We start from the raw sequence: 15053 nt of genomic DNA on the forward strand, positions 1-15053 counted from the left end.
GATTGTAAAAATACAAGGCAAATAAAACTAACAATATGATCTTAATTAGACAATACCTAGTGCAAAAATGTTGAAGACAAAAGAGAAAAATATATTACATTCAATTTGTGTTTTCAACATAAATATACACCTAACCATAACAATTAACCCAGTGTCAAACTCTATACATGCACATGTATAAGACATCTGTAGGAAGTTCTAAACATTTATCAGAATGTTCAAAAATAATTAATTTATTGCTTTATGAAGTGATGAGAATAATTATTATTATCAGAAATTTGTTACTGTCCGTTGTAAATGTGTGGAACTATTTGACTCTCCAAGGCCATTTCCAACTTCAGCTGACAGTCAATGATTGTGCCCATGATTTGTCATAGACTTCAAACTTCCACAAGTGGAATCCATTACATTAAAATTTCTGGTGTGAAGACAAAGTGACCTTGTTTCACCATTTACATGGGATTAAACTATTTAATAAAATAACCGCATGAGTGAGTGAGTGACCGCGAGTGACTGGCAAATTTGTTTGCTCATTGAAGACTTGAGCTTGCTGTCTAAATATAACATTTGAAGTCCTAATTGAAATTACTCAAACTTAGCAATTAGGACCATCATTAAAACTCCAGTGAACAATCCAAGAATTTCTTTAATGGACTGTCCTAGTTTTGTGTCCTCTAGTAATTCAGGGATGACAGACACTGTGGCAATATAAATGAAACCTCCTGCTGTGAAGGGCAAGATCCATAGTGTTGCAGAATCCCCAATGTTTTCTGCCAGTAAGCCACAGACTGTGCCGGCTAAGGCTCCTGTGGCTGTTGTCAACTGAAGAAACATTGCCTGGAAAAATAGTCAAGTCTGTCGTTAGTACATATTTAAAGCTTTGCAACAAATTTACAAAGAGAAATCTCCATTTGGTTCAAATTACTATTTTCACCTAATGGACGTTATCTGTTCAAAAAACACTGACAGATTCCCAAGAGAAAAGTTTGACTAAAACTGTGAGCTTCAAGGAATAGATTAGGCCCAAGGGCAAAATACCCCTACATATTTTGAAACTAATAATAATATATTCTGTTCATTATTCTCGGTTCTCCCTGACTGCAAGATCTTAACAAAGCTGTCACATGTTAAAGTGATTTTGTTCGCATTAAAGATCTTGCTGTCCGTTCAAAACAGTGAGCTTGAACTTACATTAAGTACAAAAATTACACGAAATGTAGGCAAAATTTGTTTAAAATTTTGACAACTAGGTGATATCATTGGGGCATTTCCTGTTACAGTATATCTCAGGTTTGGCTGCACCATGCGACGTGTTTAAACCACTTCTATACCAAATGCATCCACTGCACTCACAACAGAATAGAATGAACCTCTGATATGACATTTATAAAATTAATGAATGTCATTCAAACATACAACTTATGCATATAAAGACGTTGATGGGACAAATGGTACAGTGGATCAGTGATGCAGGAACTGGCAAACTCTCCTGAAGACTACATACCTTTCTCTTGTTGCATCCAGACTGTACCAAGATAGCAAAGTCTCCAATCTCATGAGGAACCTCATGAAGAAGGATTGTGAGAGTAGTGATTACGCCGAGATTGCGACTCACAAGAAACGAGGCGCCAATGGCCAGTCCATCAGTGAAATTATGAGTGAAGTCTGCAGCAAGATTTAAGTAGCCTGCCACCTTAATATCATCCTCATGATCATGTGGTTCTGCAAGAAAACAGCTTCGTCAATTTTTTTGAAAGAGAAATAAATTTTGTTAGATTTGTCACAAGTTGACCTTCACTTAACCATCACCTTGTCACTTTGCTCAAGGACGATCTTTGAGCAAAGAAGTCATGAGAGGTTGCCTTTTTAACAGTGAAACCATCAGGAAGTACTATTGGAAACGACTTTCAGAAGGTCTGCAACTATGAGTTTGTTCTCTCATAAAATCACAACAAAATTCTGACAAATCAAAATTGCCGATAGCTACATGTATCTCACTATCCCACATGAAGCAAGAAATCTGAGTAAATAGAATCATTTGGTAGATCTGAGGAGGGTACTGGAGACCATTCTTATCTTATTTCGTCGCACCCTTTTTCAACTGAACCATGTATAAGGTCTGAAGGACCAAAATGTTTTATCCCCATCCCCTTTATTAGAGGAAGAATAGATCCTTTTCATAAATGGCTGCCAATTATAAATTCTTTTGTAAGTATTAAAATTAGCCTTTCTAACCTCGTTTTTAAGTTGATAAATCAAAAGATTTTTTTCTCTCAAACAAGGTTTAAGAGAGGCTAGTTTAAATGCATACAAAATAATTTTAAATTGGCAGCCATTTATAAAGTGTCTATGGACTGAGCCCTCCTGTTGGTCCCCTTTTCAAATCAAATGGCCTCATCTTCATTTCCCTCATTTGGCTATCAACACCTCTAGATCTTATAATGTTAGAAATACAGTAAACAAATTCCAGTTCATCGTAGAGTTTTATTTATGCAGAAATTTTAAGAACACGAGAGAATAAATAAAGAAACATAAGGTGTAACCAAGTGTTCTTTGAACTTCTCAAGCATTCTTAAAAATTCCCAAGTGCTTACGTTGTACTTACAACTTAGCAATAAATCACAAGATACTCTCTTGTCATGAACATTTTATGAATAAATATATTTTTCTTCCTTCATGTAAAGGACAAAATGAAATCCAGAAGGCCAGCCAGCTGCAACTTGCTCGGAGAAATGAAAAATTTGCCTCGCTGTAAACTGAATTTTAATTTTCACACTATAATGTGAATGATAAATTCACGTTGTCAAAAAATTATGAACTGAACAAAGGGATAGCGTTTGAGCAGAAATGTTGCTACAACAACCATGCTAACCAGGTCAAATAGACTGTTTCTATGATTAGGTTTTACTGTAATGAGAGAAAAAAGATTGCTTGGCCAAAACGGTTAAATCATCTCAGTTCAAGAGAGAAAACCCTCTAATTTTCGATAAAATGATCAGCAAAATATATTATTTATAGCACAATAAAAATATTGAAAAAAAGCACAAAAATTGCAACATCAAAATTTTAAATAAATTTATCTCGATAATCCACAAATTGTCGCTTAAATCATGTCTAAGATAGCTAAAATAACGATTTTCACACGAAATACTGCGTCTTTGTTTGAGGAAATTTATTCAGCCACAAAGATCAATTTCACACTGACACGTAGACGAAGACAGAAATTTGCATACGGATGATTCGCGCGTCACAGAGATCGGATTTATATTGATTTAAAACTCGAAAGTCTCGAAAAAGCTGAAAAAATACACTCCAAATTAATGGATTTTTGTTAAAATAAAAACAGTACCGTGGGAAACTAAAGCTGCCGAATAAAGAACTGTGAAATTGTTGTTAATGATTTGCGCACCGAATCAGAAAATTTTAAGATCTTGGAAATTAATTTTTTTTCGGAGAGTGGAAAGCGTGACAGAGGAATAATGATGTTGGAAAACAAACATTCAGACAGTACAAATTGAATAATATTCGTTGAAACCTACTTACGTGTCAAATAATAGTTCGAAACGATTAAAAAGGGTTTTTGAAAAGACAGCAGACTTTGTTTTTCTGGAAAAGCGAAATTAAAAATTTAAGAAACGTGACCTGAAAACCAAGCTCACATTTTCCACAAGCTTATAACATGAAGGATTTTCTGTCTTTTAAATATTTTACCTGAGGCTGTCTCCGTTTTTGTTTCCTTCTCTGTCGCCTCGTCTGTCTTTTTCCTTCTCCGCAACTCCTTATCACTCTCCTCGGGTAGAGAATCTTTGGTTTCGCTCTCTGTTTTAGTCGCGACGTCTCCATTCTTAACTTCAACTTTCGGGGCGCCATGAGAATGTCCATGTCCTCCTTTAACTAGCCGAACAAACTTCTCTACCATGAGAAAAGCTATCAAGCCAGCTAGAACCCAGAGACCGACTACCATTTCTGACGAATGATCATGATGGCCGCCTGCTTCGTGGCTGTGTGAGTGCGAGTGAGAATGCGAATGTTCATGGCCGTCTTCTCCTCCGTGTGAATGCGGTGAAATCGCATGAGGAATTAAATGGAGAAATGCATCCCCCAAGAGGCCTCCTGAGGCAAAAGCCAGAAGAACCTTCAACAGAGGTTGCTGTTCGGCCGAGTTGCTTTGTAGTGGAATGAAAAACAAGATGAAGAACGGTGCTGCGCTGATCAGCAGAGTGGCGGCAATAGCTTGAAGCCACTTGGACAGGTTTCCGCCTTGATCAGATAGCTTAGGAGAGGTCCCAGTCCCGTGATGAGGCACTTTCATCTTAACATCTTCCGAGTGATGATCGTGGCTGTGCCCGTGATGATCGTGGCTATGGCCATGATGGTGGTGGCTCTGATCATGATGATGGTGATGATGCTGTTTTTCGTGAGGGTGTTCGTGAACATGATCGGTTTCGTGTTCTCCGTCACTATGCATACCATTTATTGCTGAAAAGAGGAAAAGCAAGAGAAAAACACAGTGCATCCTTCCTTTTAGAGCCATTGTTAGGAGAGCCACAGATCGATGACAGCCTGTTTGCCGACTTGCCGGTGACTGTGTCGGTGACTTTTACCGGTGTCTACGCCTGTCGTACCTCTTGTCAGCTGGTTGACGTGGCAAGCATGCGCAGACCTAGGTAAACTTTCAAAATTCTCCCCAGTGTAACTCGCATATAAAAAAATGTGTAACTAAAAGAAACTGGGGATGAACTAAAATACCCAGAAACCCTTGCACCAAGTCAGCGGTAATCCCTTAAAATGTCAATACATGGTATTAATTTCACACTTCATGTGCAATCTTTCACCATCTTCGGAGCACGTTGAAATTCTTGAATGGCTGTTCGCCAAGGGTAAGATGTATGTATAATTTGTGCTTTCTTGTTTTCTTCTCAGTTCCTTACGATCGTTCGTCTCCCAAGGTCAACGTCGGCAACCAAACAAATCTTGTGCAGGTACGATTCCGGGTTGTTACCGGCGGATTTCTATTTTTAAGTTATTTGAGGATCTCTTTTTTTTTTTTTTTTTTTTTTTTTCTCTGTACGACAGTCTATTATGAAGGTCCTAACGATAGAAATCTTACGTGCCCACAATGGACAAGTTAATATATCTTGTCACCGTCAGAAGTTCCCGTTTTCTGTTAGTAGTACCCTTCCATCCAAATTCCTGGGCTTTATCTAAACTAATCATTTAGAGGCTAAGTTTAATTAAATTTATCTTGCATTTTTCCCCGCTCACTGCCCTGTTATCTTTTGACCTTAGCCTTGTAGCTTTGTAGGGTCTTCTCACCAGGATCCTGGTCCCTGCAATTGTGCCTCCCCCCCACCTCCAAACACACACACTTCACAAGAGAGTTGTTAATTAAACTCTTTATGGAAATAACAAAATAGTTTTTGAGTAAGGTTACATGGAATGGATCAGAGGGCACACCATGTCTGCGCACTTTGCTAAGAAGGAGTGTGCCTAAAAGTGACAAAGAAATTAAGGCCCAGTTCAGACGTCGTGCTCTTGCCGTGCTGAACTAAATTCAGGATTTAAGTCCGACAAAAGCACAGCAGAAGCACGGTGTCTGAATCAAACTTTTGCATTAAGTTTGGCAAGCAATTAAGCTCAACAAGCTCTGCCATGCTACACGACTCTGGCACGGCAGTGATTCAGACGTTGTGCTTTTGCCACGCTAAACAAAATTCATAAATTATATTAATATATTTTGGTGAGATTGTGTTTCCACGGGGAGTTAGGAGGAGAATTGCTACGAGGCATCAGTAAATGCTGAATTTGGTTCGACTCTGGCACGCCGTCTGAATCAGAGTTGTTTCTTTCCTGTGCTATAGTCGAACCAAATTGCAATTAAGTTTGGTACAGCAGAAGCACGACGTCTGAACTGGGCCTAAACTGCAGCATCATTCAGTAGGCCTAAAACAGGGATGAGGGATGAGATTATTACAAGCTACCTATAAACATGTTAACCTGAGCATTGTTCAGGTTTACTGGAGTGGTATTCAGGCTAACCCACCACCTCTTACCCCTCACCCCTTACTCCTCACCCCTCACCCCTCACCTCTCACTCCTCACCCCTCACTCCTTACCCCTCTCTCCTCACACCTCACCCATCACCCCTCACTTCTTATCTCACTCGTCAACCATCACTCTTCACTCCTCACCCTTTACCTCTTGCCCCTCACCCCCTCATTCCTCACCCCTGGCCCCTGGCCCCTCACCTCTCATCCCCATTTTTGACTGACTCCTCTTCCCAAGTTGTGTTCAGAGGTGATGCGAGATCTCTCTGAATACATGTAAAGTTACATCACTCTATATTTCCCCACTCCCCACAATGGCAGTTACCGTATGTAGGAAGTAATCTGTCGGGGACTCAGAATTTTTCTTTGTCCCACGCTCGTGTCATGTTGATTAATTCACCTTCACATTTCATTACCGAGCTTAGAATTCACCATCTTTATTAACTTATCACTACTCACGATGAATTCGATAGCGTTGATCCTAGCAGTATGCAGGACACCTATCATATATGAACTCAGTGAAATGACCTTGCTCTCCATGAGTTCTCGTAGCTCAGTGGGTAGAGCGCCTGCCTGGTGTTCAGGAGGTCATGGGTTCGATTCCTGTCGGGGACTCAGAATTTTTCTTTGTCCCACGCTCGTGTCATGTTGATTAATTCACCTTCACATAGGAAGTAATCTGTTATTAATTTAATTAAGGTACTATGTGCATGGAGTCTGCAGGGAAGGAGAAAACTGCCAGTATTCACACGACTTAAAAGATAAACCATCAATGGTATGTCATCTTTGTAATTTATGGCATTTTAGTGTTATTACTGTCAAAATATTTCCACAAGTCGAAGAATGCAGCTGCCCAGTTCCAATTATTGCTTTGACTTTGTTTGTTTCCTGAAAGTGAAAGTAAAGGTGACTTGCACTAGGGTCTCAAATTGTCTGTATCTTAACATATTATGGCTTGTAGTAAACAATAAATTGATTAATGCTTTAGTATGCATGGCATCATCAAGTTATGATGCAGATGGCAAGATTAGAGAACACAAAAGAAGCATAGGAGTTTCATGAGGTACAGCCGAGATCAACTTAGCTTCTTGAGTGCTCTCCAAATGTCTTATAATAAGCGTGTTGTAACTTGATAATGCACAGTTCAAAGTTTCATAACATTACCAATAGAAATGACGAAGCCAAGTATGCTTTGCTCAAACCATGAGTGTGCATGATTAGATTTTATAAAATACGTGAGATACTATGCATGCTCCCATTGGTTGATAGGTGTTTTCAGGTGAGAGTATGTGAACACAGTTGTGACATTTTAGATTTGAGAAATATTTTATAAAAGGAATAGAGTACTTAAATTTCAGTGTTTACAAAGCCTCATAGCCTCATCTAAACACTGGGAAGGAGTGTTGGGAAAATTCTTGAGATGTAGTCAAGGGCTTGCATAAGTGTCTTGAATTCTCTGAACGCTCCTTGTGTTTAGAAGAGGCTATGTAAACACAGAAAAAGTGCTCTATTGCTTAAATGGTGCACACTTATGTATACTTAGTTTGATAGCACAACTTTTATGGCTATGTTATAGTGTCATTCTGGCAGAACTTTTTAACCCAATAACCTGTAATAAAGAGACACTTTTACAGTATCATTGTAATATTTTCAAGCATAATTTGGAGTGTTTATTTCATAGATTTGTAAGTATTATCTACAAGGAGCATGTTCCTATGGAAACAGTTGCCGTTTTGACCATGTCAAGCCACCATCTGGAAGGTACTGTATACCTGATTTGATAAACATCATTTTACTAGTCAGATCCATATTTGCTTTATTAATAGTCAAAAAGTTGATTATTATAAGTTTTATGCCAAAATTAGTCTATTCTCATTAATTCACTTTTTGTTGCAACAAAACCTGCAGTGAATCTTTTGCTGAATAAAGTCAGATTAGTCTCAATACAGTTGTGCAATCATGCAAGTCCTCTTACTTTGTCATGCTTAGTTTGAAACAACCCACCTTCCCTCCAAGAACAAATCAAGCCAATTTTCTAAACAGGAGTATGAATGTTTTTTTTTTAGAGTATTTAGTATATCCAATACATCTTATGCCATGCTGTTGAAACTACCTGATTATGATTTGAAATAATCACATCAAAATTGAGGGCTCTGCATGCGATGTAAACCATAGTAACTTGTTAAGAATAAGAATAACATAGTAATAACATGTTACAATTTATATTTCCTTATTTAAGGACCAGAACTTTATCTGGCCCCAAGCCAATACCATTAATACCAGAAAATTATCAAGATAAAAACAAGGTACTAAATGTATTAATATCTACAGACATAAAGTTTTGAATAATTCTGACATTACTAATTTTTTAAAGAATAATTGTTCAGTTACATAGATATGTAGCGAAAGGTAAATCTTATTAAGTAGGTTTATCCTGGTAACATATAAATTAAAAGATCAGAAGTAAGACAAAATTTTTATTTTTTCATTATCAAGATTGTGGATCAAATATTTTTCTATTTCTAAGATGTTCAAGGCAGTAAATTTCAGAACAGAGTAGAAGCCTTTAGATCAAAATAATGAATCATACAGAATGTTTCAGAATGTTGTGATTCAGGATGAATAGACCTGTGTATGTTTTGTCTGAAGTTGAATGTTATTTTGGTTAGGATATCATCATGCTATTTGGTACATGTGTATAAATGACCTTGTTTCAACTTTGACAGATGGTTACCCTCACAAAACAAAATAGGAAACATCCAAGCAGCTGGGTGGATGCACCTGTGTTTGTCCCAGTAAGTAATAAGACCAAAGTGTCCTCATTGTATATCCAAAATTATCCCTTAATGATAAGTTATTTGCTCTCATGTAAAATTGGGTATGATGTCACAACGTTGCCATATGCCTGGTAACTCAGATCTTGGTGAAATATCATGTCATTTGAAACTTTTATCTTTCTCTAGCACACCAGTAATGTTCGAGTTTCTATTGGATGGATTGGTCAGACACTCTACTCGCTCAAAGTTGAACAATAGCATTACTCAAAAATCCGATCTAGCCACCTTAATATTAACTTATAACTAGCAAATAATACAATTCTGTCAATAATGCAATTTTTGAATGTTGTTCTCCAAAGGGCAAAGCATATCAGGGCTTGAGCTCATCAGAAAGGGAGGCGGAAAGTATAACGGATCCTGTGAGTATTCCAGACCCACATAAAGCTTTGAACGTGCCTTATACACTCATTATGCATGCATCCATGAATGTGTATAGCAAGGCAGGCTATCAGACTGGTCACCACTAAACTACATTGTACATGATGTGAAACTGTTGTATGGTTACTTTATAGGATGGTGGTAATCTGTCATATTCTGCAGCAGCTCAGAGTGGGGTAGAATTTGTTGATGACCTTACTGATGAAGAGGCTTCTCAAGTGGTGGGTAATGAGTCTGTCAGCTTTATAAGATGTTATAGTAGCATACTTCATTATTCACTGGAAACATTGAAAAGTTTCATAGGCATGCTTTGCATGTAGAGAGTACAGATTAATAGCCCTTCACATGTACATGTATTACATGTCTATCATACTATGAAAAAAGGTTCAACTGTAATAATATTGATTAAAAGTATTATCGTTTGTCTCATGACGTGGTCACCTGTGTGACTAGCTATCCATCACTTATAAAGCACTGTGTTCCACTATGATTGGTTGGTGGCAGTAATACATTTAAGTGACGCATAAGCGGTCAACCTCATCACCTGACGAAGAACAGCAGTATCCAGTAGAAATGTCACAATGTACATCACAAGTGACCACATCGTGGAACAAATGAAAAAACTTTATTTTTGGTTGTACTTCACTACGACGATCAACTACAACTTTGAACAACTAGAACCTTTTTTATGACAAGTACAATTTATTTGAATTTTGAATTTATGGGTGTGGTCATACATTTTTTTTTATTTGTCTGTTTTGTGCATTTTAGCTCTGTCCATTTGCTGCGGCAATAGGAGATTGCCCTTTAAGTGAAACGTAAGTTTATTTTCTTGGTATCTGACTTTCATTTTGGAACGGCTGGTGACCAAGGGAAAAAAGTATCCATTTTCTTGCTTTACAGCTGTAGTTACTTACATGGTTTGGAATGCGAGTATTGTGGCAACAAATGTCTTCACCCATTTAATGTGTCTCAACAGGAAGGTAGGGTGGAGATTATACAATTTAGATTTATTTCATAAGAATTTTAATCAATGAAATAAACATTGTAAATTGCTTAATTATCATTCAGTTTATCCTCTCTACGTTGGATCTGCTGAAAGACCCCATGCATCACAGTCTGTTTACTTGTGTGAACCGAAAGTCCCTATACCCACAAAAGTAGCCTATATGCATTTTACCAAGTGCTCGTAACATGCTGGTTTGATTGTGATGAATTTGTTAATTTATTCACTCTAATTTCTTCTTTCAGAACATCGCCAGCAATGTATCGAATCCCATGAAAGAGACATGGCACACTCATTTGCAGTACAAAGGTAAAGAAAGCTTGAAATTGAAAGTTAAAAAGGTAAAAGGCTGTATGCTTTGGCATGTTACAGATGTTTTCAAGCCCCTTCACCTTGGTGTTATGTTCTGTTCTTCATAATTTGTTTATTATCTCCTTGTTGCAGGAGCGAGGGTGTAACTTGTGGAATCTGCTTAGAGGTTGTCAAGTCAAAAGCAAATCCCAGTGAACAAAGATTTGGAATCCTAAGTGAGTTTGTTTCTTTTTTAGTTGTGTTCTACTTTCTTGACATTTTCACACCCAAAGCTGTGGAACGTTAATTATGGTTAACAATAATCTTTTGAAAATGACAACTCCGAAACGTCGTTTGTTCTTATCGCTAATTTTTCCTTGCTTGTGGATACTGGTAATATATTTATATAACAACAGAAAGATATGAACACCTAGAAACTGAGAAATCAATGCAGAATAGTATCTTTTAACAAGACTAAACTGGATTTATTAATTAACCGTTAAGTGACCTTCTTTGAGTTTGTGGCACCAACAGCATTAACACGAAAACAAAAACAAAAAAAAAAACGGTGTTTATTTTTCATGTAATGTAATTGTATGTAATTTGTTTACCCACGGAGCACCAAGGAGTTCACAGTTCACAACTCGTTCAGAAATGTCCCCGCATTCAAGGATCGAATTGGAATTCGAGAAATGTTGGTTTTTGAGGAGAGGGGAAAACCGGAGTACCCGGAGAAAAACCTCTCGGAGCAGAGAAGAGAACCAACAACAAACTCAACCCACATATGACGCCGGGTCCGGGAATTGAACCCGGGACACATTGGTGGGAGGCGAGCGCTCTCACCGCTACGCCATCCCTGCCCCCAAATGGTGGTAGAAATGGTAGAAATGGGCAACTTGAGAGCGGTAATATTGCAGGATAAAAAGTACATACCAATTTCGTAGTATACTAAATCAGTTGTAACGCTATGACGATAGTTATGTTCGTGCATTTATTTAGAGTAAATACGATTGAACTTTGAATTTTCACAAAAGTTCTCTTCTTGTTTTTGTTAATCTAGCCTCAGACTTAGATTGCTATGTCTTTGAGACAGGGAGGGAGGCTCACCTCATTGAACGGAAGTCCATCTTCAGCCGTTTGGTCACACTATGTGTTTACATTTTGTGACTGATCGCAGTGTAACTTACAGCGTTTATTCAAAACCCTGATTCATTTTCAATCTTGTTTTAGCTGATTGCAACCACGCCTTTTGTCTGGCTTGTATCCGTCAATGGAGAAATTCGTCACACGCTAAAAACAAGGTCGTCAGGTAATGTTCAAATCCATCGATATTAGGAAGATGCATATTTTTTCAGGTTTATAGGTATTTATTTCTATTACAGACATGAGTGTTTTACTGGAAAATACACTAGCCGTAAAATTCATACAGTCGAACCGACTATCGAATCTCCCGTAAGCGACCACCCAAAATGTCAGGCCTAGGTGGTAGCTTAAGGGAGGTTGAAAACAAAAGAAAATTTCAAACTTTTAGCTCTAAAAGTGGTCGCGGTCTCTTACGAGAGGTGCCCGCTTACAAGTGGTTCCAAATATAGTGATCTGACTTGAAAACTTTTGGTATTTTGGAAAACTGGTCGCTGAGGAGAGGTGGTCGCAACCGGAGGTTCGACTCTACTTAACAACATCCGAGACCCGAGTGGAGTATTTTCCGTATCCTCATTAGTGAGGATATATCGATGACGTCATTTCCTTCTTATATCATGGCTGTTTGTGCCAACACTCAGTTGTGAATACAGCTATTTCAATAGTAACATTGTCGGAGCATTCAAGTTTACGCGACAACAACAAAAGTTAAGGTGGAAGTAGAGAGCTGTGCAAAGAAAAGCTACAGAAAAATACTCGTATGAGTGGAAAATCTTATGTATCCTTGCTCATACTTCACGTGCAAAAATACAAATTTGTAGATTTTTGTCTTTTAGCCCGTTGGGTTGTCTGTGTCATTGCTTTGGCCATTTTGCTTCCTGCATGTGTTATTATTCTATGGCTTGAGGTATCTCCTTCAAGTTATGCCTATTAATATTCTCTGTCTTGATCATTGATTTGATGGTTTTTTTTTCCAGAATGTGTCCGCTTTGCCGAGTGCCATCAGCGTTTGTTACTCCGGTACGCCATTCATTTTTCGAGTTTTCAGTGTGTTTTAACACTTTCAATTTTGTTTTGATTCAGCAGTTTCTTCGCAAACAAAAGAATTAAACCAAGGGAACTTTCATTGACATTTATCGTTTTTCAAACTGATACCGAGATGCTGTCACAAAATGAACGTTTTTCACCATGGTTTTGGTGCTTTGAATTCAATGCTTGAGGGACTTCTTTTTGAAACGATTCAAATCTTTACAACAATAGGGTTGTTTATGTTATTACATTTCGCAACCGCGACCACAATTTGCCTGATTCCAACTGAGTATTTTCTCGTAATTAATCGATAAAGAAACCAATCACAGAGCTTGCTTTCATTTAATTTTTTTAGAGTGAAGTCTGGATTGAAGATCCAACAGAAAAGAAGAAGCTCATAGAAGAGTACAAAACCGCCCTGAAGTAAGCTGTTTTAATCAAGTTCGGGATCAGATTCAATCTGTGCATCCTGTATAATGCTCATTGTCTGACAATCCTGTTTTGTAGGGAAAAGCCCTGTAGATATTTTGCGGCAGGAACGGGAACGTGTCCGTTTGGTAGCAGCTGTTTCTATAAACACGGTAGGTCACAAATAACAACTTTCGTGAAGATAATGGCGGTGTTGTAGCAGGAGTACATGTGGTCTTCGGTTATAAGAAACTTTTGCGACGTGTTTTTTTCTCGTTTTCTGTAACCACGTTAATAGAAATTCACGACAAATTGCGTTCGTGAGAAGATCAAGGAATATGTGCTATTTGAATCGTGACATAAGACATTACATTGTAGCGAAAATTTCTGCAAGAAACGTTGTTTCGAAAGAGAGGTGACCGCTTGGCTGTGGGAGTTCTATTGTAGGTTCGAGATTAGGTGTTGACAGTGGTTACCAGTGAAGCTTGAAGAAATGTTTACTCCAATTATATTTCAGTTGGTAAAAAGATGTTTTGGAAATGAAAAAATAGAGGAAGATAAAACAGGGGAAGAACTAAGAACCTCAGTATTTGTAGTCTCCTGTACCATTACTGTACATTACATTTTTAGCTTATCCAGATGGAAGAGTGGAGGAAGTGAAGTTGAGGCACTGTAATACTTCAGAGGGTGTTACGAAGATTGTGAACACTTTCAGGTCAGTTACAATAACAGTGCAATTGCTATGAAATGTGAGTTACTTTCCAGTCAGAGATGTTTTCATTTCGAAGCTGAGGTCATAAGCAAACATTTCTTTAAATATTTGTTGTACACATCAAGTAGTCCACAAACTGACGGATTTGTTTATTTTTCGTATTTTTCACTGTACCTCTACTACCAGGGACACAATACTCAATTGTCGCATTTGGATGCTTAGAAATCATGTCTTCTTTCACTACTGTTTACTTAAAGAATAAGATATCATTTCCTTGTTTTTTTCATATGTTTTTACTTGGCTCTTTTTGTGTCCTTTCCCACCAGACTATGGGACTTTCTTGAAGTTCACGAGGATGAAAGGATTCGTGAAGAATACGCTATAATTGTGCTGGAAGACTCGGATTCAGATTCAGATTGAAGGCTTAAACAAGGACACAAATGTACAGAAGGGAAGACTGTGTGAAACTACTTGTTTCTGATGCTTTAACTACAAATTATATCGTTGTGAAAAATATATACTTTTTGAAAATGTAAGTAGCAGCTGCTCTTGAACGCCTAACTCGTTTACAGTGTGACCCAGCAGCTCCTCAGTTTGATATGACATTAGCGACTGTTTTCAGCGTAAGTCAAGATTACAACCCGTCCCTCAGTTGACATTTATAATCTTAAATGGTTAGTAAAATCAACGTTAATCTAACTGCTTTCACTTATCTTCATTCATGTGTTCTTGCACTTTGCAGCTCACTTTGTTATGAATTTGATAAGCCATCTGATACACTGGAGTGAGATGTAAAATCGAAAAACAGTGAAGAGAATTTGTACAAACAAAATAATTTGTAATTTATTTAGACGTGAATTGTATTGTACTTTCTCATTACACTGTAAAAGTCATCTTAAAATATTTTTGATGATTTTCTCTTCAAAGAACTCCCGTTTAGAGGTAATTTGTTGCTTATGTCGGAAACTGACAACACTAAACACGCTACAAAAAGTTTGGCAAAATTTGCAAGATCCACCCGTGATGGCGTCTGTATTGTCACCACCCTTAGGTTTCTCTTTCTGCCCCAATGATGTAATTTATTTGAGTTAAAGTATCACATTGTAAAATACTTTTGAATAAATGATTGTGAGAATTGTAAGTGTGAACTTTTTACGAATATTAAATTTTCGGAAATTTAAGGTGGCTCTTAACCTTTTCGTCTC

General features: G+C 37.7%; 2 protein-coding genes across 3 annotated transcripts in view; one reads left to right on the forward strand and one right to left on the reverse strand.

Annotated features, from left to right (window-relative positions):
• The window catches only part of LOC110067200 (zinc transporter Slc39a7-like), a 5254-nt gene extending 627 nt beyond the window's left edge, over window positions 1-4627 (reverse strand). The window contains exons 1-3 of the mRNA XM_089274953.1: window positions 3712-4627; window positions 1505-1722; window positions 1-837 (exon numbers count right to left, since the gene is read on the reverse strand). The exon at window positions 1-837 is cut by the window's left edge and continues 627 nt beyond it. Of these exons, the coding sequence (XP_089131079.1) occupies window positions 586-837; window positions 1505-1722; window positions 3712-4534 (1293 nt within the window). The 5' untranslated portion in view covers window positions 4535-4627 and the 3' untranslated portion in view covers window positions 1-585. The remainder of the gene's footprint in view (window positions 838-1504; window positions 1723-3711) is intronic.
• A 95-nt stretch (window positions 4628-4722) lies between these two features.
• Window positions 4723-14989, forward strand: LOC110067222 (putative E3 ubiquitin-protein ligase makorin-1). Of its 2 annotated transcripts, XM_020774525.2 has the most exons (18): window positions 4724-4880; window positions 4950-4982; window positions 6747-6822; window positions 7729-7808; window positions 8287-8353; window positions 8774-8842; window positions 9184-9243; window positions 9397-9483; window positions 10034-10080; window positions 10166-10245; window positions 10514-10577; window positions 10713-10795; window positions 11790-11868; window positions 12677-12719; window positions 13084-13151; window positions 13236-13309; window positions 13767-13851; window positions 14175-14989. In XM_020774525.2, exons 1-18 carry the CDS (start codon window positions 4864-4866, stop codon window positions 14266-14268), a joined length of 1206 nt encoding a protein of 401 aa, XP_020630184.2. In that variant the 5' UTR covers window positions 4724-4863; the 3' UTR covers window positions 14269-14989. The 2 variants fall into 2 exon arrangements, with proteins under 2 accessions (XP_020630185.2, XP_020630184.2); XM_020774526.2 differs by lacking the exon at window positions 4950-4982 and having other exon boundaries at window positions 4723-4880.
• The last annotated feature ends 64 nt before the right edge of the window (window positions 14990-15053 follow it).

Source organism: Orbicella faveolata, unplaced genomic scaffold, assembly GCF_042242905.1.
Source record: "Orbicella faveolata isolate gen_17 unplaced genomic scaffold, um_ofav_v1 contig_36, whole genome shotgun sequence".
NCBI lineage: Eukaryota > Metazoa > Cnidaria > Anthozoa > Scleractinia > Merulinidae > Orbicella > Orbicella faveolata.